This window comes from Manis javanica, chromosome 7 (genome assembly GCF_040802235.1).
Source record: "Manis javanica isolate MJ-LG chromosome 7, MJ_LKY, whole genome shotgun sequence".
NCBI lineage: Eukaryota > Metazoa > Chordata > Mammalia > Pholidota > Manidae > Manis > Manis javanica.
The window spans coordinates 113,906,136-113,934,018 of record NC_133162.1 but is presented as its reverse complement, the minus strand read 5'-3'; the positions used below and the strand labels follow the sequence as shown (position 1 = coordinate 113,934,018).

Sequence of the window (27,883 nt, the reverse complement as noted above, 5' to 3'; positions counted from 1 at the left end):
TTTTCCTGACACTTCGAGCAGAAGGTACCTCATCCCCCACTGCACTTCACACTCAGCCTTGTATGGTTCTCCACTGCTTTCAGAATGAGTCAGCATTTAAGTTGAGATGGCATCTTCTGTGATCTAACCCCATCTTGCCTTTAGTACCACTTTCCAGAATATGCTTTAGCCCTGAAAGACTGCTTGCCACCTATACTCCTTTGCTCTTGCTCATGGTTTCCCTTCAAACTAGAGATCCACTCACTCTTTCTTAGCCTGACAATATCAGACACATTCTTAAAAGCTGACTCCACCAGGAGCTGTCTTACAGTCTCCCACTCAGGAGACTCAGGAGTAACCACTCATTCCTTTGAGAATCTTTCTAATAGCATGTATTTTAATCTCTTTCACATTATGCTTAGTCACCTGCAGATATGTTTCTCCATTCTAGATGATAAGCTACTTGAGGGCAGGAGTGGTATGGGGTTTTGGTCACTTTGTTACCACAGATCCTAGGATGGGCTGGGTCAGAAAGAGTGTTTGAAGAATTGTGGGAATGAATGAGAGACAAACATCACTTGGGCTGCCCTTTTTTATTTCCAGGTTGACATATTTTTGACACCAGGCCTGAAATAACCAGCTAGACATATTCATCTCCCATTATTCCAATCTCCTAAGTGAAAAAGACTGTTCCACTTGGCTGGTCTCTAGTCTTCATCCCCTCTATTTGTTCAATCCACATTCTCCCTATAAACCTCTTCTCCTTGTGCAAATTCTCTTCTTAGAATCCTTAATTGTCCCTTAGTACCTATCAGACAACATCCATGTTCTTCAGGTAAATATTAAGTTCCATCTGCTTCATACCATCAGTGTTCCATTCTTCTTAGACCAAATCAAAAATAAACTTGAAAATATCAAAAAAAGAATCTCATTTATACCAACCTCCCATGCTGTTCCTTGAGACCCTAACCCCTCATCCCTTTCCCCAAGTGATTCAAATTCTATCCACCTTTCTCTTCTTCTTTGGGGCCAGCTCACATCCCGTTTCCTTAATGTGGTCATCCTTGAACACCCAAAACTACATCCGTCTCTTCCCTTTCTGAAATTCCACAATCCTTAGGTGCACATCACTAATTTTAGCATGTTGTATTGTTTCTCTTTATATTGTCTGCACCTATTTCACCTAATTAACTTCATGAGGACAAGAGATTTCTCTAGCTGTAAAATGGAGGGTGGGGGGGTAGATTATCATGACATCAGTGTCATTGGATTATTGAAGTAACTAAATAAATAATGTATATATTGGCCTCAGCAAATGCCCCCAAAATATTTAAGAGAAGAAAGAGGCACAAAATCTCAGTCATAATATACATTAGTCATGGAGATGAAAGTACAGCACAGAGAAGCACATAATCAGTAGTTCTGTAATCTTTCTATGTTGACAAATAGTAACTGCACTAGTTAGAATAAGCATTTAATAACATTGATAATTGAAAAAATAAATGAAAGAAAGATGGAAGGAAGGAAGAAAGATAGGTAGATACTACTCTCCATTTTCCTCCAAGTGCCCAGTACAGCAGTGAACACGTATTATTGCATTATGACTGGTAAAATGATGAATGAGTGAATGAATGAACAAATTTATATTTGGTGGAGAAGAAATGGATTCTGAGAAAGGAAGCCCCTTGTAAAGGGGATTAAGTCCAGTATCTTCAGAGAGTGAAGCCAGAATTTCAGTCCATGGAATCAACTTGTTAAAGGCAAAGAGCATTAGCATAGAGTATCACTACTTTTTTACCACAAAGTTAGATTAGCAACACAGCAAACAATATTAGCAACACAGCAACCAAGGCATTACATGATTTATAACAGCAGAAAGCATTACAAACCCTGATTTATATTAATAACTTTTTACATTACATTTAATATTTCCAAATTGGTTTTAGTGTTTTAAAAATGAAACGCAATTAATTGTATGCTTTAACACAGAAGACAACACCTTTTTATAAAGAACCTTGTATCTTCCAGATATGAATCAGATTCAAATCCAGAGTGAAATTATTACATAGAATTTTTAAGAGTCTGCAAAAAAAACCCTATTTTCTAAGACAAGAGAAATGGAAAAACTTTGGAGCATTATAAAGCCTACATGCTAGTAGTAACAAGGATCTATCGTAGGTGCTTGGTGATCATTAGCATTAATGCAGTTCCACATGCATATCAAGACCCAGATAGGTCCCTGTTGTTTTCCTTTTTGAATGTGTGAAAGTTATATTTATTTACTCAGACAATCTAGTACTCTAGTTCTATTAATAACCACCTGCATCTTTGTTTCCTTTGCTGGGAAAAGAAAAACACCTTACACTCAGAAAACTGGCAGAAACAATTTAGGTCTCAGTTCTTAATCTTACCTACCAGAAGAATATTGTTGTCCAACAACTAACTATATTGACTCTAACTAAAGTCATTAAACATGCTTCCAATAATTTAAGAATAATATATAAGTGCTTTTACATATTAAAAGCCAGTGTGGTTGGGGAGGCTCCAGACTCTAGAGTTAAACTACATTTGAATTTGTCTCTACCAATTACTAGTTTCTGAACTTGAGTATATAATAAGCCTTCATTTCTACATCAGTAAAGTGAAAATAATGATTTCCTCTGTACAAAGTCTTATTGTAGGGATTAAACAGTATATCATTTTTAAAGTACCTAGTGCAATGCCTGACATATACTAGATGCTCACCCTGCTTGGGTTATTTTGCCAGTTTGCTTGATCTTCAAGGAAGCTTTAGATTTTTATTCATTAAGAAATAAGTGCATTCTGAATTGTTTCCTCCCTTCACACTAGTTCCTCATTAACTTCTCTAGAAAACAAAAATACGATTATTTAACGGATGTGTGATGGAAAGACTAACCGGTAAATTCTGAGAGCCTTTTCCAATTAAATTCCCTTGACATCTTGGAAAACTACCCAGACAAGTTGTAGGACACATTTCTTTTCACTGCTCTGACAATGCATTTGAGGTGAAATTTTGAAGACCAGAAAAGAATAGCTTAATTTTCTACATCACTTCATCTTTACCTACCATCCTTTTTTTTTTTAAAGTAAAGAGGAATTAGTAGTTTGTATAATATTTGTGTATAATAATGATGCAAGCTGTCAAAGATTTTTCTTTAACTTGATCACTGACCAGCATTGAGAATTAGATCTTTTTCTCTTCTTGTCTTGGTTAACAATCAAATAAACAAATAATAAAATGTTTGTCACTTGTTAATAGGCACTAAGATATCTACATTCATCTTTTTAGAGTATTTGTTGTGTGCAGAATTTGAATTGAGGCTTGACAAAAAAAATTAAAGGAAATAGACGATACAGTTCTTGTTCTTAAGGGATGCAAAATCTTATGGTGCCAATAGGAAAAACAAAAACTGTAATGACATGAAGGCAAAATTCACAACTAAATAATTATAACCTCATTAGCTATTCAGATCAGTATTCACCTAGGGAGGCCCTATTAAGTGCAAAGCATTTTGTTAGAATTTCTTTCTTTCATCATGAAATAAGAAATAAGAAATGAAATTCATCATAAGAAATGTATGAAAAACAGCACAATGTTACATAATAAATATTCAATTGTTGCTAGCCGTTATTATTATTGATTAAAACAATATAAAATTAAAATGCTTTATTTGAAATACAACACACTATGTAGTACACTAAATGAAAAATGTTCAATACTGCAGAGGGTTTCTGACAGAGTATAGGGTTAAATATTGGAGACATGAAAACAGAGAGGTGCCTTAAGAGTCTGAAAATTTCAAGACAAAAGCTTGTTGAACATGCCTTTGTGCAAAAGAAAGAAAGAGAAAGGCTGAAAATACAAAAGGAGACGGTGAAGGATGGAGAAGGTTATCAGAGGAGCTGTGAGGAAATACCTTCAGATGGGTGGCCTTGGCTGCGGGGAGGGCATTGTTTTTAGCAATGAGATCAAAAGAAGGGAGAATGATTTTGATTGAAGAGAGAGATTTTGGTTGAATATAAGGTTGTTCAAGGAATTCACGTCATATGGTTTCACTCTTTGAAGTAAGTAGGAAAGATCATCAGTTGACAGGGAGTGCAAGTTGGGTTGGAATCTTGAGGAATGCAAATGTAGAATAATTGCTGAAGACATTGAATACAGATTCAATTATCATCATAAAAGACTACCCTATTTTGGCAACACAGACTAACACAAGTTCATACAACTATTTATGTTTCTTTAGACATTTTTGATACTCTAGAAGCGGAGAAATTGGCAGGATTTTAGTTTTGCAGGACAAGAATGATACAAGAATGAAGGGCAGGCATGGAAATGATTTCAAGCTCCAAGGTGAACTGAGGCCAGTAAAAGCAGAACAGGTGAAAGGACGGGGGGACTTGTCAGGACCTGATTATCACAAGGAAGAACTTGTTTCAGGGGAATGAAGAACTGAGTGACGGGGTAGGGCAGAAGATTAAAATCAGAGAGTGACAGTTCCAAGAGACAAAATTGTCCTGGGTCTACCCCATAACAAACAGTGGCCATCTATGTTGTTGGACTAGCGAAAGTCAAAACACTATGAAGGCAAGATTCCGCATGGATATCTTGTGAGTAATGAAGACGTTCAGAACGAAACCAATGACAGCCTGGGTAAACATAGTCATGATACAAGGGTCGTTTTGCTTCAGCCGTATTAAGTAATGCCCTAAAACATGATGGCAAAACTGGATGACTTACACTGCAAAAAACTGAAGTTACCAATTGGAAGCTTTTTGAGTCTAGAGGTGAAGTTTTCTTTTCTTCATATTCAATAAGCACAGTGTTTATACAGCCTGGGTGGTTGATAATCAGGTTATTTGTTGAATTAATGAATAAATGAGCGAATAAATGAGCAAATAATTGACGAGCCAATTAATGAAACAGTAACACTGGTTTGAAATGGTAATGTGAATTAAGGAGTATGTTGATCCATCCTCTGTGCTCTGTGAAGACAGATGAAAACAGGAATGGCTCTACCAGAAAAGTCTGTGAGGAATGCCATATTTTCACAGGATGACACAGTTTCATTTAATCTGGAGAAGTGGAACACACGTAGGAGGCTATCATTAAGCATGTGGGGGGATAAAGAAGTAGTAGGTGAAATGGGAAAAAAAATGAACTGTGAATAATGTTTTCCTTGAACTCTAGTCTTAAGGTTGAGACTTTTTTTTTAATTTACTCTAACCATAAGAGTTAATAAAAATTGCATCTTTGCTTCATAGTTTTTCCATAGTGAGTGCCTTTAGAAACGTGATTGAAAATAAGAAATATCCAAATTAGGAAAATATAATCTTTAAATATTAAATGGAATTTATAAATGAGCATCTTGAAGGGGGAATTTGAAGAATTTTTATAATGTTTTCTCTTTACCCCAATAGACTTAGATGTGGATCACTCAGTAAAAAAAAAAGAAAGAAAGAAACAAGTTCATAGGGTTCAGAAGAACAGGGACATGAAAAGAAAAATCAAGAGAAAAGTTTAAATTTTAATATTTTATTTATATTGAAGTTGGCATTTACATTAGCTTCCCCCATACTAATTTTATGTTGTTTCAATGTTGTTCTTTAGAATTCCTTTCTTTACAATGGCATAGTGATCTTTTCAGCATCTAGGACCTGTTCAAATCATATGAGTAAACTAGGCATGATGAAAAAGTGGTTTAGTGCTCTGCTGTTGGCATTTTGCACTGGACCTCACAAATTATGTAGCCATCCGGCCTCTACCTCCCCAAATGCATTAGGACGATTGAGTATAAGCCAGGATGGGAAGGCATGGGATGAGGGATTCACCACCTAAAGTGCCACATAGAAATGTCAATTCTGTGCAGGCTTACAGGATCCTTCTGGGGTATCTTCAGAGTCACTGAATTCCAGGTAAAGATCTAGACCTAGATTGCAAACCTTCTTCTGGAAGAAGCACCAGGGTTCAACGTATGACTCCCCTAACTTGGTAATACTAGTGATAAGATTCACAGGGTAGCAGGGAGTTAAGCCTCTTGAAACATTAATTCTGTGTGTCATATCATCAGCATAGAAGAAAGTGGGGAAAAGAATCAGGAAGTTTCTATACCAGTATTAGGTTCTTGATTTAATAGCTGCCAATTTCTCTTATTACTCCTATATGGAGTTCAAATGGAGACTTTTTTAATTAACTGGCTTTCTTATACAGGCAACAGAAGCCACACAGGGCGGATCATGAGTTCTCAACAAGAGTTGAGTGGATTTATAGTGTTATCAATTGTGCAAGATCAGTTTATCCAATAATTCAAATACACTTAGGACTCAACAAGATAGAGTTATACTATTATAAAGGGTGCCATTTTCTTCTTGTTTACTGTATCTGTCATATTTCTATATGTTGGAAGAGTTTAGTCATTCAGTCAAATACATCATACAAACTGTAGAATTTTTTTAACATACATTTTTTTTAGTTAATTTCATACAATGAGTTTTGAAAAATAAAACAGAGAAAGAGATAGTTTCTGAGGAGAGAAAAACAGAGGGAGCACATGGCAGGTTAGACAGGAGAGTCATTTTCGGACTATAATCAGTATACACCAAGAAGAGCCTGTCACTTCCTGGCTAATGACTGCTGGGGTTTTATTAGCTCTGTTTGTGATTAGAAGCAGCTATCTCCACTTCACAGCAAGGGTTCCCACAAGAAATAACTGATAGCCCAAGCTTCTTGAGTGTCTCCTACATTCATTCAACAAATGCTTAATAAACAGCCTTCTCCCTGAGATGTTGTCTATGGTTCTCAGGCACCTCCAAAATATTTTTTCTCGATCTGTGTATGTTGTTCCTCCATCAGAAGGCTATGTTGCTTTGAGTTTTTAATTGAGGAGAATACAGATAAAAGTCTCTAGGCCTAGCCAGTGAATAAAAAAGCTAATTGATTAGGGCAATTCATTAATTGAAATTATGGAATTGTGAAATTCTGAGGAGCCCCAGAAAGCAGAGACTAGCTCATTGTACAAATGACGATATTGAGATTAAAAACATAAGCAGCCTAACCAAAATGAGTGGTCTAATGCCCTTGAACCTGGTCTAATAATTCAGTTATTGAGCATTAGCATGTGCCAGGGACTATACTAGGCGCTGGTGATACAAAGCAGAATAAAATACAATTGATGCCTCTATCAGCTCGCAGACATGTAAATGAAAAATTACAGTGTGATGTGGTAAGTTCAAAAATTGAACTCTGTGGCTGATACTGAGTAAGAGCAGGAGTTGGGTGTGGACTTACACTGCGATAATCATAGGAAGGCTTCCTGATAGGGGAGCAATTCTGTGCTGTTTCCCAAAACCCTGTTACTGAATGCCTTATTTAGCCAGGTGAGGCAGAGAACTGAATTCCTAGAGTAGTGATTCTTAAACTGGGAACCTCTTAAACATCAGAATCTCTTGAAGGGCTTGTTAAAACAGATTGCTGATTCCATAGGTCTGGGTTGGACCCCAATAATTTGCATTTTGGGTGAGTTCCCAGGTAATATTGATGCTCCTGGCCTGGAAACCACATTTTGAAAACCACTGCCCTTGAGCATCCTTAAGTGTTGTGTGCATCTACAAAAAGCATACAAAAAGAGCACTGAATTGCTGGGCTAAAACACCTTACTCTGTAAACTCCTCTAAGATTTAATAAAATAGTCTGAGAGTTTTGTGTGTAATATACCAATTTCAGAATTTTAGATTACACAGTAATGTGCAGCTCAATTTATATTACCTAACTTGGGAATTTTTTTTAAAGGCATGGATTCTGTGCTGACACAGAGCAATCAAAGCAGTCTAATGGATAATAGTCTCTAAATCTTGATATTCACAACCCCCTAATACAAAACCTCTCTTTAAAATTAGACTGTTTAGGGAGACATATGACCCTGCAGAGTACTGCAGATCCCCATCCCCCTGTTCTTTCAGTAACTCTCTCCTAGAGCTGTTACACATGGGGAATTCTCATTAGCATGTGAACATGTGTTCCCTTGAGAAAGCCATGTCAGCAGGTGTGGCGGGACTGGCCAAGACGCTTTACGAATTCCCAAGAAGTGAAGAAAACGTTGTTGCTCCTGATGAGCCTTCCCTGACTGACCCACTCCTCCGTAGCACTCAGAGGCCCTGCTGGACTGCCCGTGTAGCTTTATAACGCAGAAAAGATCATTCTCTTCCTCATGGCTGCTTTTAGATATCTTGTGCCAATGTGTATTTTGGAAGCCTTTAGCAGAAAGGCCTATATGCATTTTTAATGATGAAATACTTACATTCCATTCATTAGTCAACTTTAAACAAAGTAGCCATGAGAATTTGTATACCTCAACAAATGCTGAGTATAGGTTTCTTTAAACTAAAAAATTCAATACAAATGACTATATTAGAAATAATTTTCTATGTGTTCTGATCATCTAAAGTGCTGATAAGGAAACAATTTTTCAAAAAGATGATGAATACAGTTACCTAGATTTGTGATTGCTTCCTCAGACCACTTTGCCTTGACATATGAAGTGAGTAAAAGTCATATAATATTATATATATTATGAATAAATATAATATTTGTATATTATACTCAGAAGTGTCCATATCTATGTACACATATACATATAATCCCCTGCCATACATTTACATATTTATAGGTCTGTATATGGCAGAATCATGACCATTTTATGTACATGCCTTTAAATATGACAGTTGCAAAAGTAGGAAAACAATTATCAGTCAACATCATTTTGTCCTCACCCCAAGCCCATAGTCTGGCACTAGTAGGCACTCAATAAGCCATTATTAAACAAAGGGATGGATGAATGATTCTTCTTAGTTTTGTGCATGTACTTGTTTCAGCCCTTCTCTACTCTTCAAGATATTTCCTCTTCTGAAAGAATTATTTATTCATCTTGATGTTTATTAAAGTGGCTCAGCATAGTATTTAAATTATTTCTTCAATTTTTTATGACAATTAAAAACATGCTGGGGACTAGAACAGTGATAATAGAGGACCTGTCTTCCTACATGAACACATGCTTGTTACAAATAAAGAAAACAAATGGCAAGGGGATAAAAGTTAAGAGAAGAAAGGACCAAAGGAAAAGGAATAAGTACCAAAGTCTCATTATAATTTAACTATTTGGAACTACTAAGTAAAACTCACTTTTAAATATCTTTGAGAAAGTATTCTAAAACAATTCAATGATGGGGGATGGTGAGGCAGAGATATGACCATTATAAAGACCAATATATTTCTTTATTTAGAGTTCTATTAGCATTGCTTGTTTTCTAGGCAATCCTTTTTAAAGTCATTCGACATTGCTATTGATCATTATCCATCTAAAAATATCTATACCTCAGATAGATATAAAGGTATTTATGAAAGTATCATTATTAAGCAACATTAGTAATAATGACCAACATATTTACAAGAAATTTGAAGCTTTCCTGATGTGAAGGAACCCAGAAATTTACTGTAACAATATTAAACTACACCTGGTGATGAGGAAACATTTTAATTAATTTAATTTTTTTTGCATACAGAAAAGTTTACCTGACCTTAGGCAGGGTTGAGAATTCTGTAAGACATTAGGGTAAATTTTAGTTCTACATGCAAAATCTTTGATGAAGGTATGGGAAGAAATTAGTTGAGATTTCCTGTGAATTTTTGTAATTGTTTGGTCATAAATATCAGTACCACTTTGTCAGTGTGTTTTGACAGTTTGTTCAAGGAGAATATTACAGGAAAAAAAAAGAAAAACAAGGTTGATTTTACACTAGAAAAATGCAGTGGGGCATTCTATAGCTTTCTAACAAATATTCTACCTCATTTCTATGTTCACTATATATTATTACAAAATCTTTGTAAAAACCAAATAGAATCAAGACTTCATCCTTCTCAACAATTTTGAGAGTAACCAAAATTTAATCCCATCATCTGTTCTACTATTATAACAATTAGGGTAATTTGGGATCGAAGAGACTGAAGCACAACATAGCCTAAAGCAAGAAAGGGAATTTTCTGGCTCACAGAATCTAAGGAGGGATGACAGCACTGGAAGGACCTACGTGCAGCTTGGCCTCAGGAGCAAATACAGCTGGAGATGTACTGTCAGGTCTTGCCATCTTGTCTCTGCTTTTCTCTGTCTATGGACTTCAATCCTCTCTTCATAAATCTTACTCCACATGGATACATCAGTTCTTCATTCTGCATCTTATAGCTATAGTCACTTACAGAAAAAAAAAAACTGTCTTGATGATCTCTTGGAACAAAGTCCTGAAATCATAGGGAAGGATTTTACTGACACATCTAGATCTGCTGTTTCCCCCTGGACCAGTCAACCATTTGGCCTGGAGGATGGCGGACTAAGATTGGTTCACTTTAGGTACAGGTTGGTCCCCTGTGGCTGGGGGAGCAGGTTCATGCAATAACATGGCAGATCCCTTGGGTGCCATAAAGTTTGGTAATAGGGAAAATGGGAAGCTGTTCCCAGGCAAAGGAAAATGTTGGGCAGAAAAAACATGTTACTAACACCCAGAGCAAACAATAGGGATAAACCAAATTATTTATTGTGTTTATACCTAATTCATGGAAAGCTACATTCTAATCCACTTATATGAGTCTATATATATGAGATATAAACTAATAACATCCATACCACATGAAGAAAATCCTGATGAGGCAAACAGATTTAAATGATTGAGGGCTATCTTCTTCGTGAAACCCCTCACAATGAGTGCTATCAAACTCTTGCAAGTATTTATGATCACCACTACACAGTTCATCACATAATTATTCTAAAATTACCTGAAGAGTAGGTCTAACATCCTAACTCAACTGTAGGGATATTATGCTTCCTTTTACTAGAAGACTTCTACAACAAGATTTGTGTTAAGGACGTAATTTACTCCACATTCATTCTATAAATGATTCTTGAGAGCCTACTAATTTCTAGGCAGTATCCGCAATGCTCTGGATACAAAGATGATCAAAGATAATTCTTAAAGACAGAACATGACTGATGTCTTTTGTTCCCATCGCATCTGATGTAGAAATCCAGCATGGCCAGATTCGATCGAATATGTGAATTGCCTCCCCAGGCACTGGTAGTGTGTCTAGATGCAGGTTGGTTTGCCTATCCAAAAATATCAGAATTTTCCTTTTTTTTAAAGCTGAAAGGCTATTAATGCAAATCCAATTGAATTTGCATTTGGTTACATTTCTGATAGAAACATTCATATGCAAATGAAAATCCATGCAAAGATAGCCAAATAATTCAAATAGTTGCTGAAATATCAAGCTAAAATGAGGATGTCAAATGTACATCATCCATGCTTTCTAGGTTACACTAAGGATTGTCAAGTGGGAAAATGTTCTTGAAAAGCTTAAATAAGTCATGTCTTAAACATTTGATGACATTCGAGTAGGTCTGGGTTCAGAAAGGGGCTCTTACTTATTTCTACGGCCACAGTACTGAAAAAGAAGTCAGTTGCTGGTCAAATAAGTCAAGTTGCTCAGAAGTTCATCTTGGGTCCACCATTTTGTCCCTTTTATCTTTTCCTGCCCTTAAAAACAGAAGGTGCTTTCTGATCTATCTGAAGTTATTTTGATGATCCAAAACAATGAACAAATAGTCTGTGCAAGTTGGCTGTTCTTTCATACTCCCTAGTGACTCAGTGGTTCACATTAAATGATCATCACAATCACCGCCAATAGGGATTATTTGGAAAGCGTTGATGGCATCATGAGCATATCCGTGGAAAAGTGATCTTAAGCAATGTCTGTGTTCTTTGAAGAAAAGATTTAAGACTTAAGATTCAAAGAAAAGATTTAAGTGAAATTTCAAGATATAAAACCTTAATCCACTATTGCATTTTCCAAACTTATATTTGAAGGAAATACAGGTTTTAGAATCAGACTTTTGCTCTTACTAAACTTACCAGAATTTGGAGTGGCAAAAGAGAAGGGTTTGAGATCGCAGCGTTCAGGATTGTTAGCACTTAGTCTAACAGTCTATATAGCATAATCCCCTCCCCCCTTACTCCAGTTTCCTTTTATTTGACCCACTGTATTAGTTCATAGCTTCAAGTCTTTCTAGAATTCCAGTACTCCCTGCTTTGGTGCATGTCACCTGCCATCCATCAAATTCAGCAAGCCTGAACCTAAAGGAGGATCTTAGTCTCTTCCTCCTTGGCACATCCAATCTTTCTCCAGGCCTTGTGCTTTCACTTCTGAAGTATCTATCACGATCCAGTCATTTCTCATAGTTTCATCACTAATTCCTTAACCTATATCTTTGTTTGGTCTATGGCAAGAGACTCCTAACTGGTTTCCCAGAATCAATTTTTCTTTGACTGCAATCTCCTTTTGTACTATAGCCAGAGCTGTCATTTAATAATGCAGATAAGCCATAATTTCATCCAACCATCCTCTTTGCTTGATATCCTTCAATAGCTCCCTGTTTCTCTTAGAATGAAACAGAAACCTTTAACAGAGCTATGGCACACTGTGTGGTCTGCTTCCCGCCTGCCTCTCTGCCTTTGCAGCATACCGCTCCCCTTTCACTCTCTGTCCTCCAGCCCTGTACTCCACATGGTGAAATGCACCTTCTAGTCACCACCACCATGTACACGCTGCCCTTCCCCAGCTTCCAAAGCTAGTTAATTTCACTCTTTCTCAATTAAAACTTTCCTGATCTTCCAGACCCCACCATGTCCTCCTGTCACTCATACTACCATACAACTTTCTCTCATAATATTTGAGTTTACAATGTTATATTTGTTTTTGAGACAATATGAATATCTCGTGGCTTCCTGAAGGATGAGACCAGATCTCTTTTTTGCTTATCAAAACAAGACATGATACTTACCATATACCAGGCATTGAGTAAATACTTGTTGAATTAATGGGAAGTTCTGCTTTCTATTCTTCTCATCTACAATCCACAAGTTCATAATAGTGAAAGCCAAAAATAAAAATAAAATTTGTCTAGCTTGCTTGAATATCACTCTGCCATACCCTGCCAGGGATAACTAGTATGGCAAATATTGTAATACCTTCTATGGCAGAGAAGATGAATTGTAGAATATGGTAAGATTAAGGTTAACTGCTCTCAGAAACAACGGAAGTAGGACTCCACCATTAATTATACGAGCAAAGGCCTTTTTTTAACCTACTTGTGGAAGAGAATAATGTACCAGCCAATCTGCCAACTCTGTCTTAGGCATAAAAAACTTTATTTAGGATATTTAAGCCACAGCTTATTTCAGAAACATATCTAGAAGTTTCAAAAATAAAAAGTGACACAAGTTGCTAAAATTGATTTACAACTATTATTCATTTGATGGGAATAGAGTCATAATTACAAAAGTTAAAAATCATATAAACTCACACAGCAAATATAGCCAGCTTCATAACTCCCTCTGTTACTTTTATTTCTATCAGTTGTGAGCTTAATTTTATTTTTAGTCAGCTTTATAATGCTGAGCTAAATTTTGAAATTATAGGGAAAGATAAACTGCCACAACCCATGATGTTTTAACAAAGTCCCATTATTATCTCTCTAGGAATATCCATCCTTTCGCATCTGTCTCAGAGTGTGCAGTCCTGGCCATCTGTGATATTGAGAGAGTAGAAGGTTAAAAGCTTATATTTAGCAACAGGATGTATCTGTGGTTAGAAATGTTAAGTTTAGTGGACAATAAAAAAATTAAATATACCTTTCTTAAAAGAAAAGGGAGTTTTATATAGACCATTAAAGAAGCTTTGAGCTCATATTATCTTTCATGTTTAGGGACCTCAGGATGTAGTTCTGTTGTTTTTCTTTAATTTTCCCTAAAAGACATCTTAAAATTTCCTTCATTCCTTGGGAATTACACAGATTAGTATTGCAGAAAGAAGAAAATGTGCCTATGTAACTTAGGCATATTGTCCTCTGTCTTTCACATATGTTATGAGGCTCAACACTCAATCAATAACTGGTCATCTTCAATACTTCTTACAAATAAACTAGGTGTTTGTGGTCTTTTAACAAGTCCACATTGCTTACTAGCAATGATGTAAGTGGGCTTGGGCACCTACGAAGGAGGCCCTAGAAGGACATTTCTTCTCCTTTTATGATTTCAGTTAAGAATGCAAATTGCACATCAGACTTTGAAGAATACTTTGCCAAAAGAAAACTGGAGGAGCGCGATGGCCATGCAGTCAGCATCGAGGAGTACCTGCAGCGCAGTGACACAGCCATTATTTACCCAGAAGCCCCTGAGGAGCTGTCTCGCCTTGGCACGCCAGAGGCCAATGGGCAAGAAGAAAATGGTGAGGCTGTAATTCATTTTTAGCCACTACACTGACCTCTGCAGCTGTTACAATTACAAATGCACTACATGCCTGGGTGTTTACCTTAAAATTTGAAGAACAGCTGCAGAGGCATGGAATTTCATGAGCAAAGATTAGAACTGTAATTTTAGTGTATTGTGAAATTTTTTTGTCAGCAAATTTGTGTCATTTGTACATCCAATAAAGAACAAAAACAATTAGAGCCTCTTTCTAGGAGATAAAAATATCTAAATTGATTCCTATCTTTCTGAAATATTTCACTTTTGAGGGAAAAAAAAGTTTAGGAGTTGACCCTAACCTTTTGTTCTTCTTAACTGACACCTGAAAAGCTCCCTCACGCTGTGAATTCCCCAGTTACACGTGACTAAAGGTTTACTACAAACTGTCAGTCACCTAAAGAGAATCGCCTCATTTATCAGCTGTTTAAATTTCCCCCCAAAAGCTCAAGTAATTAATTAATTGCGCAGCACAGCGTGAGCTGATTCCGACAAGTCTGTCCTGGGTGTGCGAGGGGACTGGTGTGTGCGGAGGCCGAGGGCGACGATGGCACTCTCGTGGAGCAGATTGCCGTGATTCCTGTCATACCATCCTGGGCAGTCAGCCCATTAGCTGCCATTGATTTACTGACCTTTTGGCCTGCTTCTCTCCCTCTCGTCTCTCGGCTACAGACCTGCCACCTGGAACTCCAGATGCTTTTGCCCAACTGCTGACCTGCCCCTACTGCGACCGGGGCTACAAGCGCTTGACATCCCTGAAGGAGCACATCAAGTACCGCCACGAGAAGAATGAGGAGAACTTTTCCTGCCCTCTTTGTAGCTACACGTTTGCCTACCGCACCCAGCTCGAGCGGCATATGGTGACGCACAAGCCAGGGACAGATCAGGTGGGGGGTTGGTTTTAAGTGATTTCTTTCTATAATAACCCCTTAGAGAAACGATATTGCTTTGATTGGCAATCATTATTAATTTTTCATGGCATTTTGAAGATGCAGATCTTTTAATGGTAATAGCTTTAATTGAGGTCTAAATGATTTTTTGATGGTCTCTTCTAATATGATTTAATAGTCTTATGTTCACGATCGAGTGAGTGTGTTAATTTCTAATTTAGAAATTTTATTTGCACTTTAACTTGACTTTAGTTTCATTTTTATGTTCCACAAAAAGTGAATGAAATTGTGGCATTTTAATTATACATTATTAAACATCTCAGCAATTTTAATTCCATTTTTCACCTAGTTTTAGAATTTTTTTATATAGCATCTAAGTCATAGTAAAAGAAGTGTGTATTTCTTCCATTTGTCATAAAATACCTTCAATTACTTAGAGTATTTTTACAAGCTGCTACTAGTTTATGAAGTCTAAATGTTTTAAGGAAATCGAAGAGGCATATTCTGTATGTGCATATATATTGAACAAACTAGATTAACACTAAAATGTTGGACATACATTTAAAATGTTCCCTTTTTGATGTGCATATTTGTAGCTAAATGTTAAAATTCCTCTGACTCTCTTGGCTTACTTATGTTAAAAATAAAAACTCTGTGCTGAACAGGTAAGCACAGCTTCTTAAATTCTTAAAATGATTGAATAGAATTGATTCAGTGTCCCTTAAATGTTTAAGCAACACCGCTCTTTCTGTCCTCCTGGGAGAATTGAGTGCAGATTGATATTATGATGTGTTCAGATGGTAACAGAAATGTATGTTCCTTAAGTCCCCATCCCCGGCCCCACGGATCTGGAATCACCCAATATATGCCTTCACATCATAGCTGTTTTAAAAATGATTAAGCAGGATGTTATATAAAATTCCTAGGGGCTTTATTTTCTTTGAAGAAACACAATCAAGCCATGGTGATGATACTATATTATGGAATTTCACTATTTTAAAATCATTCCATTTATATCTGATTGGGTTTGTCACCTGAATGTTTTGCAAAAAGCAGTGATAAAATCTATGCTTGCCTAGTTACACTTATGTAACAGTTTACCTCCCCTTGCTTATATGCACAAAACTCTAGGAAAAAAAAAAAAAAGAGTGCCTAGATATTTATCTAGCATAACTGCTTTAAATTTCACATGCAGAAGTGTGATTGTGTTGGCGCATTATGAATGGTAGCTTTGGTGTTGAAAAGTCCCCTCATTTGCTCATGGCATTTACAATTAGTAAATTAAAATGATTGTATCATATTAACAGTGGCACAACTAAAGTTTATAGTAGTCCTCTGAGGGCTGTGGGGGGAGACAAAGCAGCTGTTGCTGTTTGTTTATGCAACTCAGCAACATATGAGCACTGGTCCCTCAATGGCGCTCGGCGGGCTGGGCTCCGCTTGATCTTTGAAGGTTGCTGCTGTTTGAACAAACCTCCCTGTGTCCCATGTAACACCATCTGTCTCACTAGGAATGTGGGAAGATTCAGCACACCCTAGCAGTTGTCATACCGTTTCTGTGCTGTCTTTTTGCAAAAGGCTTTTGTGTCATTGCTGCTTGAAAAAGGCTGACCTCCTACCTTGAGCATCCAGAGTGGATGACTGTATTTTTTTTTCTCCGAATTCTAAGTCACAGTGCTTTTTTTCCCCTTGCTCAAAAAGGTCAGCTGTGTTTGATTATATCTCTGCTGCTTTTAACTTGTCTTTTCAGCAAACTTTTTTTTTCTTTTTTGTCCTACTCCCTAGCATACTACTAAAAAGGAAAATGAAAAGTCATTGCAGTCTTTCCTACTGGCCTGTGATAAAGCTGCTCAAGCAGCTAGAGTCTAAGATGTTGTCTCTTACATTTGATACTGAATCAATCTGATATGCAATAGCTCAGGAAAAACAGAGTTTACATTTGCTACTAGAGCAGTGAGTAGGATATTTAAACATGCTTATCATGTAATGAAATATTTATAGTCAAGGATTTGTGTGTGTGTGTGTGTGTGTGTGTGTGTGTGTGTGTGTGTGTGTGGTTTCTTTTTTCTTCTTTAAATTTGTTGTTGCTTCAGTGTAAGATGTACTTGTATCCTGCTACAGAAAATTTGATAAAATTAGTTGTCATGTGGGGAGTATTTTTATAGACTATTTAGAATTTTCAGGAAAGTATTTATTTTTTTCTTGACAAAATAGTTGCATTCCAACAGGGAATCCTCAGATTTTAGAATTTGCAGTAAACAGAGAGCCACAGACATCTTTACAATTATACTTTCTCATCTCCAAAGGCTCAAAGACACATTTTGGAAAAGAGACTACAGAGATAATTCTAAAACAAGTGTTGTATGCACATGGGAAGCGCTTTTTTTTGTTGTTGTTTTACTTGTTCCAATTTTATTGCCAACATTATCACTTTTATTGCAACTCTGAAAGACTGGGCAAATAAATAAACATGCACTCAAACCTTTTGGTCCTTCTGAAAAATAGAGGCCTTTAAAAAATATCTGTAACAAATGTCCTTTGTTCCTGCTGCACAAAACTGATGTCAGTGTTTCCTTTTTTATAGCACCAAATGCTGACCCAAGGAGCAGGTAATCGCAAGTTCAAATGCACAGAGTGCGGCAAAGCCTTCAAATATAAACACCATCTAAAAGAGCACCTGCGCATTCACAGTGGTGAGTAGCAGAGGTGCTGGTGCTCCTGTTTGCATTTTGTTTCGTCAGGGGAGTTTTAAAAGATGGTCTAAAATGTGCGTGATCCTGTTTGTCACTTTTTGGAATGAGCCATTTATTTCATAAACTGAGCGTGCCTGCTTGCTCTTCACGGAACTATGCACCACCAAGAGCATGATCTTATAAAAAGAAGAGGGATGCGAAGTTTGCTAAACACTGCAAATGCTTTGATGTATTTATTACAAAGTCTAGGAGTAGCTCCTCTTTGTCCTTTTAAAAACCTCTTCTACAGATTAAATGTTTTTGACCTGAAGAACACTCAGCTGGAAAATTCTGAACGATACTCATTTTTGATACCTAGTCATGAAAAAAAAAGTTGGAGAATTTTGGATAAGAGCTTTTGTGTGATAAATGTTCCTTAGTTCCTGAGAGCTATATATCACAGAACAGCATCCTACCACTGAGATTTCTCCTTTATAACTATTTTCATAGCTCTGCCAAGCATTTTATTACTAAATTGGATGCTATTCAAAGGACTAGTTGGATTGGTAGAATCAATGGAATCTCCACAGAGTTGATTAAAGCCATGGCTCCACTTCCCTTTAAATACTGTGACATCTTTATTGTGCTATTGACCACACATTAATCTGACACTCTGTTTAAATAGGAGGCTGCCGATGGCAAGACAAGATTTGGGATCTTGGCTGAAAGAGGCATAGATAGCCCTCACCTTCCTCTGCTAACATCTTGAATTATGTCCTCTCAGGGTAGATAAAGCCCAGAAACAGTTACGACCACATATTTCTAATCTAAGCACCTAGAATGTAGAGGTACCCCATTGTGTTCTTTTCATTTGGTTTCACAAATTCCTGTCTTGGAAGACAATTGCAGTGGTTGCTCAATCAAAGAAATGTAACGTTCATTTTAATTATCTTTTTAGGTGAAAAACCATATGAGTGCCCAAACTGCAAGAAACGTTTCTCCCATTCTGGTTCCTACAGTTCACACATCAGCAGCAAGAAATGTATTGGTTTAATCTCTGTTAATGGCCGAATGAGAAACAGTATCAAGACGGGTTCTTCTCCCAATTCCGTTTCTTCTTCTCCTACTAATTCAGCTATTACCCAGTTAAGAAACAAATTGGAGAATGGAAAGCCACTTAGTATGTCTGAACAAACAGGCTTACTTAAAATTAAAACAGAACCACTAGACTTCAATGACTATAAAGTTCTTATGGCCACACACGGGTTTAGTGGCACTAGTCCCTTTATGAATGGCGCACTTGGTGCCACCAGCCCTTTAGGAGTCCATCCATCCGCTCAAAGTCCGATGCAGCACTTAGGGGTAGGGATGGAAGCCCCTTTACTTGGATTTCCCACAATGAATAGTAACTTAAGTGAGGTACAAAAGGTTCTACAGATTGTGGACAATACGGTTTCCAGGCAAAAAATGGACTGCAAGGCTGAAGAAATTTCAAAGTTGAAAGGTTATCACATGAAGGATCCATGCTCTCAACCTGAGGAACAAGGAGTCACTTCTCCTAATATTCCACCTGTAGGTCTTCCAGTCGTGAGTCATAATGGTGCCACTAAAAGTATTATTGACTATACATTAGAAAAAGTTAATGAAGCCAAAGCTTGCCTCCAGAGCTTGACTACTGACTCAAGGAGACAGATCAGTAATATAAAGAAAGAGAAGCTCCGTACTTTAATAGACCTGGTCACCGATGATAAAATGATTGAGAACCACAACATATCCACTCCATTTTCATGCCAGTTTTGCAAAGAAAGTTTTCCTGGCCCCATTCCCCTGCATCAGCATGAACGCTACCTTTGTAAGATGAACGAAGAGATCAAGGCAGTCCTGCAACCTCATGACAACATCGTCCCCAGCAAAGCCGGAGTTTTTGTTGATAATAAAACCCTCCTCTTGTCATCTGTACTTTCTGAGAAAGGAATGACAAGCCCCATCAACCCATACAAGGACCACATGTCTGTACTTAAGGCATATTATGCTATGAACATGGAGCCCAACTCTGATGAACTGCTGAAAATTTCCATTGCTGTGGGCCTTCCTCAGGAATTTGTGAAGGAATGGTTTGAGCAACGAAAAGTCTACCAATATTCAAATTCCAGGTCACCATCACTGGAAAGGAACTCCAAGCCGTTAGCTGCCAACAGTAACCCTTCTACAAAAGACTGTTTATTACCCAGGTCTCCCGTCAAACCTATGGACTCCATCACGTCACCGTCTATAGCAGAACTCCACAACAGCGTTACGAATTGTGACCCTCCTCTCAGGCTAACAAAACCTTCCCACTTTCCCAGTATGAAACCTGTTGAGAAATTGGACCACTCAAGGAGCAACACTCCCTCTCCCTTAAATCTTTCCTCCACATCTTCTAAAAACTCCCACAGTAGTTCTTACACTCCAAACAGCTTCTCTTCGGAGGAGCTCCAGGCTGAGCCTTTGGACTTGTCGTTACCAAAACAAATGAGAGAACCCAAAAGTATTACAGCCACAAAGAACAAGACGAAAGCTAGCAGTGTAAATTTAGACCATAACAGTGTTTCTTCATCCTCCGAAAACTCAGATGAGCCTCTAAACTTGACTTTTATCAAGAAGGAGTTTTCAAATTCCAATAATCTGGACAAGAGCACTAATCCAGTGTTCGGCATGAACCCATTTAGTGCCAAACCTTTATACACGGCTCTCCCTCCACAAAGCGCATTTCCCCCTGCCTCTTTCATGCCACCAGTCCAGACCAGTATCCCTGGGCTACGACCATACCCGGGACTGGATCAGATGAGTTTCCTACCACACATGGCCTATACCTACCCAACGGGAGCAGCTACATTTGCTGACATGCAGCAAAGGAGAAAGTACCAGCGGAAACAAGGATTTCAGGTAACGAGACTCTTTTGGGCTCAGAAGGGAGAAGATGAAAATTCTATTGTTGATCTGCATGTATGAAAAAAAAGATACCTTAGTGACAAGTCCCATTGCCATGTTTTGAGCAGAAATAGGAGAGTTTGTGTTAACTTGAACTTAAAACTGAGTGGGCTGACAAATAAAGGGCAACACGATGGATCCCTGTACTAGGTAACAGCATGTTTGCCTTAAAAAAATAAAGAATTGAGTATTTGTTTTTGAGGCTTATTTAGATTGTCCGGTCTGCTCACAGAACTATACATTGATAACAATATTTGGAAGGACTTACAAAGATCTTGAAAGTCATTATTTATAGCAGTTATGTACTTTTACAGATATACAGTTTGCAATAATGCATGTATAAATTTGGTATATGTTTGGTTTTATAGAGAACAGTTTAGGTTGAAGAGTATTTTTTAAAAGATTTTGTACATTCCACATACTTTTGTAATTTTCAAACTAGTAAATAATTTGTGGTTTTTCAAATACAAAAGCAGGCATGTTTTGACATCATGGAGTGTAGTCCCTATTTGTAAAATAGGAGCATAAGTAGCAGGGAACCTCTGTAACAGCTGTTCCTGTATTCCAATTTACAGTACATCTGCCCTCTTTGTAAATGTATTTAAGCCTATTTAATCTTCTCTAATATTAATTAGTGCAAACATAGTCTAAGAAAACTGAACTGTGGGCTAGCAAATGGAAATGTATGTTATCATGCAAGTTTGTACTCCTTTGGATCAAGACAAAATAAATATCAAGAAATTTAATAATTTACTGATCCACATTCATTATTGCTCAATGCTGAAGGCTGTTTTAACATAGATAGAACATTGATAAAAAGTGTTATTAATATTCCCTATTTCAGATTAGAAAATTAAATATAAAACTATAGCTTGAGGCCTTTAGTTGGTAGACATACATTTAAATAGATTGCATAATAATAACATTTTGTACCTAAATATAAAATTCAATTAAAATGGGGTTTCCACAGCTACAGATCACTTCTAAAGTTAACCACACTAGAGAACACACAAATTCTAGCACTTGTGGATATTTCCTAATATAAAGTAAAAGAAGAATTTTAGAAAATTTTGCATCTTCCTCACCTTCAGAGATGACCGTTTTCTATCCTTGAAAAACAGTGAGCTCTACCAAAGGCAGAGGAAAGTTTATATTTTTGTTGAACTGCAAGACCTCATGTATTGTTCATGGGGAGTAATAAGTGTTTTTAAAAATGAGGTCGATAAATTGCAAGCACTTTGGGAGTTCTCCAAATGTCAGCCTATACGAAGTTGTTTGGTACAAACACAAAGAGAAGAGACTGTGTTGAACTGTGTGATTCTATCACAGGGAGAATTGCTTGATGGAGCACAAGACTACATGTCAGGCCTAGATGACATGACAGACTCCGATTCCTGTCTATCTCGAAAGAAGATCAAGAAGACAGAGAGTGGCATGTATGCATGTGACTTATGTGACAAGACATTCCAGAAAAGCAGTTCCCTTCTGCGACATAAATACGAACACACAGGTATGAGTGACTTTGACTAGCTAGTTAGAGCTTCCTGGCCTGCTGTACATTTCACAATATTTAATGACTGCACTTGTGCAGCATAAGATGTAGCATATGCTGATACCTTCAACAAGGAAGAAATAATGCTTTTGCCGAGCTCAGTAGGACATTTTTGTTGCCTGCTTATTGGATCATTCATGTGTTTATGAGTGTGCTTGTCTTCATATCTTTTAAGTTAATCTGTATACCGAATTCACAAACCATATCAAAGGTATATTTAAATGATCAGGGCAATGAAATGGCGTGACACAGGCCAATTCTCGAAAACACCTCCAAATTCTTAAGCTGTGGTGAATTTTCGTATGTAAAAACTTAATAAAAAATTCAGTCAGTCATGTAGTGGTTTTATCACCCAAACATCACGTGAGCCATGATTTGGGGGTGATTCTGTTGAGTTTTATAAACTGGTCTTATTTTGAGTAAACTAAAAGCATTAATATTGTGGAAGAAAAGACGTAAGTAAAGTAATAGCCTGAATGAGTTGTTGAAAGTACTTACATTTGGGAGATTAACATAAAACTTTCTACATTTAATTAGTCTATTTCCTATTAATGCATAACTAATTAGGAAGAATTCTACAGAGTTGAGAGTTGGCAAGATAACAGCCTAATTCTTCCCTGTGAGTAGAGAGACAGTGGGTTCGTTTTTTTAAAAAGAAAGGTGAAGGACCGCAACGTGAAACAGTATTAGTTCCCACAGTCTGGGATCTGATCTGCAGTCCGAGAGCTACACCTATGTGCCCTTCCCGTTTCCTGCCACCCTCACCCACACAGTGATTCAGCCTCACCCCAGTGCCCAGTCCCGCTCCAGTTCTTCCCGAGTAGAAATCTGGCATGCTGGGCTGTCCCTAAATGGGACAAGAACAGGTGTAGGATCTCAATCAACGTATCAGCAGGGAGAAATTACAGAAAAACTCTCATTTTAAACCAGAAAGTCTAGCACCAAATACTTTAATATAAAGGGAAAAATAATTAACCTAATGTTAATGACTTCTGGGGAAAAGTGAAGAAGAGACCAACAAGAAAAAAGGAGGAAAAGAAATGTGAATACTTTCTGTTGTACTTTCTTTGTTTTTTTTCTTTTTGTAGTTGATAGACAATCTTATATTGGTGTCAAGTACACAACGCAGTGGTTCACCAGCTTCCCACATTATTGAATCCTCACCCCCACTAGTGCAGTTACTGTCTGTCAACAAAGAAAGATGTTACAGAACCACTGACTATATTCTCCGTGCTATATAATGATTGAGAATTTTGTGCCTCTTTATTCCCCTCCACCTCCCTGCCTACCCACCCTACCCCTTCCCCCATGGTAACCACCAGTCACTTCTCAGTGTCTCTGAGTCTACTGCTTTGACTGCCAAAATACATGGCACCCTTTTTAGTGATTGAAGACTATCCTTGGGAAGCACTTGTTCTCATCACCTTTTAGAAGCAGTCTGAGAGATGGGGAAAGGTTGGGTGAGTTTTACATTAAGTATTGAGGGCATTTGTAAAGAGAACAAGCTTAATAAATAATAGCATTCTTACTCCAACCACTCTGACTTTCTTTTTCTTCAGCTGTCTGATAGTATTATTATTTTAAAAATTCAACTCATATTACATTAAAAACCGCCTAATTTGAATAACAAATCCCAATTGTTTTTATACTTGTGTGATACAATGCAATGTTTGAAACATCAAAATTTTCCTACATTTGTCGTTTCTCTTAGATAGCAATACAAATTTTCTTTAGTACCAAGTCCTGTTAAGAATTTGTAAAGCTATTTTCATACCTAAATCTACTTTTATATTTTAATCAACCTCAAATATATTTTGTATTTCATTATTCAGCTACAGTAGGCACATCACTGAAGGCATCTTTCCCTCTCTGATTGGTTTTATTATATGACCATATGCAAACTCTATCACTTACTACATGGTGAGTGTAAAACTTTTATTTTAGTGAGGGCTATCATACATATTGACATCCAGTCAGTATCTTTATTTCTTATCAATTAGAAAGTCCATAAACTTCATAGGTGTATAAATCGTTGAGAGACCCAAAAGTTGACAAACACAAATAGACATGATCAATTTGAAAAATATACTGTATTTTCAAAAATAAAAATAAGATGCTCTGGTCCTTTAAGATGTGAGAATATCTGCTGCCTAGAAATATGGCCTAGCAACAAGATGCTAACCATCCAGTGGTTTTCCTAAACACGTGATTAATTATCCTCCTATTGGCTTCCCAACTTGTTAAGTTTCCAGCTTGTTACCTTTTTGGTCTCTTGACCAACCATCTCATGACATTACTGCCATCAGTGTATTAGGTTCCATCGAAGTGAAGTTCTTCATGAATTTTCTATCACTATAATGTATGTGGAAATTTAGTCCATTTTCCTTCTGTAATTGGGCCCCACAAGCCTTTTATTTGTTGATATTAAACACTAAGTAATACTTTGAGAATGTATTAATATGAAATTATAATTGAGAATAGTCTTTGGGTTGATTGATTCTGAGGTTGGGAAATGAAGTTGAGTCCTCATTTGATTACATGTTGGTTACAAATGTGTCATTGATAAAGTGTGATCATTATATCCGTCTACAATTTAACATCAGAATAGTTTAAATTAAGAAGGAAATGATGAGCTACTTATTCTCGAGATCCTGTGCTCTTTTACCTCACCCTTTTTAATTCATTTCTCAGGCAGACACCAAAGACATACTGCTTAATTTTCCTTACCAGTGGGTATATTGCTTGCCTGCTTTTCCTGGGACCCGGGACCTAGGACTGAGAGAGGAAGGAAACACAACATAAATGTTGACATCAATAGGATGAATTGTCACAAGCCAGTACTGTGAAATAAAATCTGGAACTCCTGTTACACACTGTCAGGAGCTCATTTATATTCTACTAATATTTAAATCTGACATGTATTGAGTACTTTCCCCATTGAGACATTGTGGTAGGGGCTTTTAAACCCACCTTATTTAGAAAAGTAATAAAAATGTTTCTATTTTTAAGTAGAAAGTCCAAGTTTTAAATAAATTACCAGCCAACTTTGTTTCTCAGTTATATGATAACATTTTTCATACCACAAATTCTCCATTTATTAACTTCAATTTTCATTCTAGCTGTCAGGTGAATCATGAACCTTGAGAAAAAAATTTACCCTAAAAAAGTTTTGATTTACTCAGTGTCAATTCAGATGTTTTTCTGAATTTGTTCATGTGGAAATTTAATTTTAGGACATCTTGATTTGAATCAGGTAAACCAATCAAACAAGTTAAAAAGAGATGAATGTCCAAGCCAGATCCTATTTAAATAGAATTTATTAAATGCTTGTCAGTGACACTTCTGGAGATTAGCAGAGTATTTAGTCCAAAGTATAGGCCCAACCCTTCCCAATCCTCTGCTCCCAAATTCTGTCCTTTGCACGGCATAATAGCTGAACATTTTATTTTTTCCAGGTTGTCAGTTGATAATGTAGAATTAATATATTTCTATTATAAGCATAATTGATTGAATTCTCTGAAATCGATTGCCTGTAAGCATAGAATATCTGTATAATAGACTGCAGTTCAGTGGGCACCCCCAAGCATTTGTGACATGCTTTGAAACTCCTCCTGGAGAGTGCTCGTTCTCTTTCAGAACACTGCTCTCTGCTTTGTTCCTGTAATGTTCATTCAAAATTACTCACACAGCTGCTCTGGGGAGTGACCTGTTTGACCTTTTTGGGCTCCTGAGCTGATAAGACATTAGTATCCAAAGCAGTTCTACCCATGCACGCCTTTGCAACTAAAGCCACAAGAAATTTTTCATTTACAATTTCTCTTCTTTCCATTCACCTTCATTTCTTCCTGATGCATGCATCTTGTTTGCAACTTGGGAAATTATTGAACATGTGTTAATGAATATGTTAGATAATGAATTTAGTGCTTACCACCTGCAGTCTTTGTATTAAACACTTAACCTTTGTTGCTGTCTCCTTTACCTCTACGCCCAGTCCACAAGGTTGGTCCCCAAATGATCTCATTTTAATCCTCAGAGAGGTTAAATGCCTGAGTTGCATAGCTGGTTGTAAAAGGTGGATTTGAACCCAAGCAATAAGACCTCAGGACCCATCCTCCCCTGTTTAACATAGCACTATCCTGCCCCTGTGAACAAACTGCCGCTGTCAAAAACATCTTATCCTTGCTCTTGATAGCATCCTCTTCTTTAAGGTCCAAGGACACACAAGATAGATCAAACTCATACATAGCAACTTAAAGCTTTCTGGAAGGCAAAGCCTCTTGTCTTTTTTGCAAATACACTTGTGCTTCCTGTTAAATTACCTCCCCACCATGGTGGTCATGTCAGATGAAAAACTATGCTATCTTGCCAGACTCTTGGCACTCTGTTGAAATTCTCTTCTCTGTTATCCAGTTTACCTCATTCAAAACATCTTTTCCAGAAGTTAAGGAGTAGTTCTTGTGTGGTTTGAATTATACTTCTTTCTTCAGACAATTAGCTGCCTTGAAGTAGATTACTAGAACCTTCCTTATTTCCAATGCGAGTAGTCAGCAACCAGTATCTAATTTCTTCTCTTACAGGTAAATAACTTCTTCCCACTCCAGTATTGTTCCTTACCACAGCTGTCATTACTAAATTTATATTGGACCTTCCAGTAAAATAAAGACCATCAATGAAATATATAGCAGCCTATGGCATTCTCTAAATAGTAACATGCCCCAGAGCCATTCAATAATGTTATTAAAGATATTTGATTACTAATTGAGATTATATATCACCAGATAACTGAATACCTGAAGTGTGTAGAATGGGTTCCTAATCTTATAACATGACACTTAGCAAATGAAAATGGGGTTGAATCTACTAATGCTGGCTTTTAATTTAATTTATTGAAATGCAAGTTTGTATTAGAAGTACAAGCACATAGCTTCATGTATGTTATGATGATACATAGTGCTCTGCATGACACATTTCTGACTTGAACTCTGGAGCATCAGTCTGATAAATTTTTTTGTCAGTTCTATTTTGGAAATAAACTTTTAAGTATGGCAGCTATGGAAGGTGTTGAAGGCATTCCAGTGCTATTTGTGGCCTGGAATCAACCAGATGTGTTTAGGCTTGGCACTAGTTTCAAGTTCCAAACACTGGTTAGAAACTGCCTGGATGCCAAAGGAAATACAGCATTCTCCAGCCGAAGAGTATTTTAACACTCAACAAGTGGCTGACATCTCACGGAAAACTTGAGGGAAAACACGATTTGAGATTAGTTCAGCCTCTGTGACATCCGTCTTTCTACGTTGTCTTTTCAAATGATTTCTTCTCCCATTTTCTTATTCTTAGAGTCATGTGGCTGCTAAGACCTTCTTCACATCATCTTCCCTCTGTTTCTGCCCCTGCCTAACACGGCAGTTTGCTCCTGCCTGAGCTGGAAAGCCCGTTTCCACAGCAACCATTTATGA

At 37.1% G+C, this 27,883-nt stretch overlaps 1 protein-coding gene across 5 annotated transcripts in view; it reads left to right on the top strand.

The window, feature by feature from the left end:
* The window catches only part of ZEB2 (zinc finger E-box binding homeobox 2), a 129,882-nt gene that overhangs the window by 96,321 nt on the left and 5,678 nt on the right, over positions 1-27,883 (top strand). For all 5 annotated transcript variants that reach the window (XM_037020709.2, XM_037020712.2, XM_037020711.2 and 2 more), the window contains exons 5-9: positions 14,138-14,326; positions 15,016-15,230; positions 17,818-17,926; positions 18,864-20,830; positions 22,205-22,385. In XM_037020709.2, coding sequence (XP_036876604.1) covers positions 14,138-14,326; positions 15,016-15,230; positions 17,818-17,926; positions 18,864-20,830; positions 22,205-22,385 — 2,661 coding nt within the window. The remainder of the gene's footprint in view (positions 1-14,137; positions 14,327-15,015; positions 15,231-17,817; positions 17,927-18,863; positions 20,831-22,204; positions 22,386-27,883) is intronic.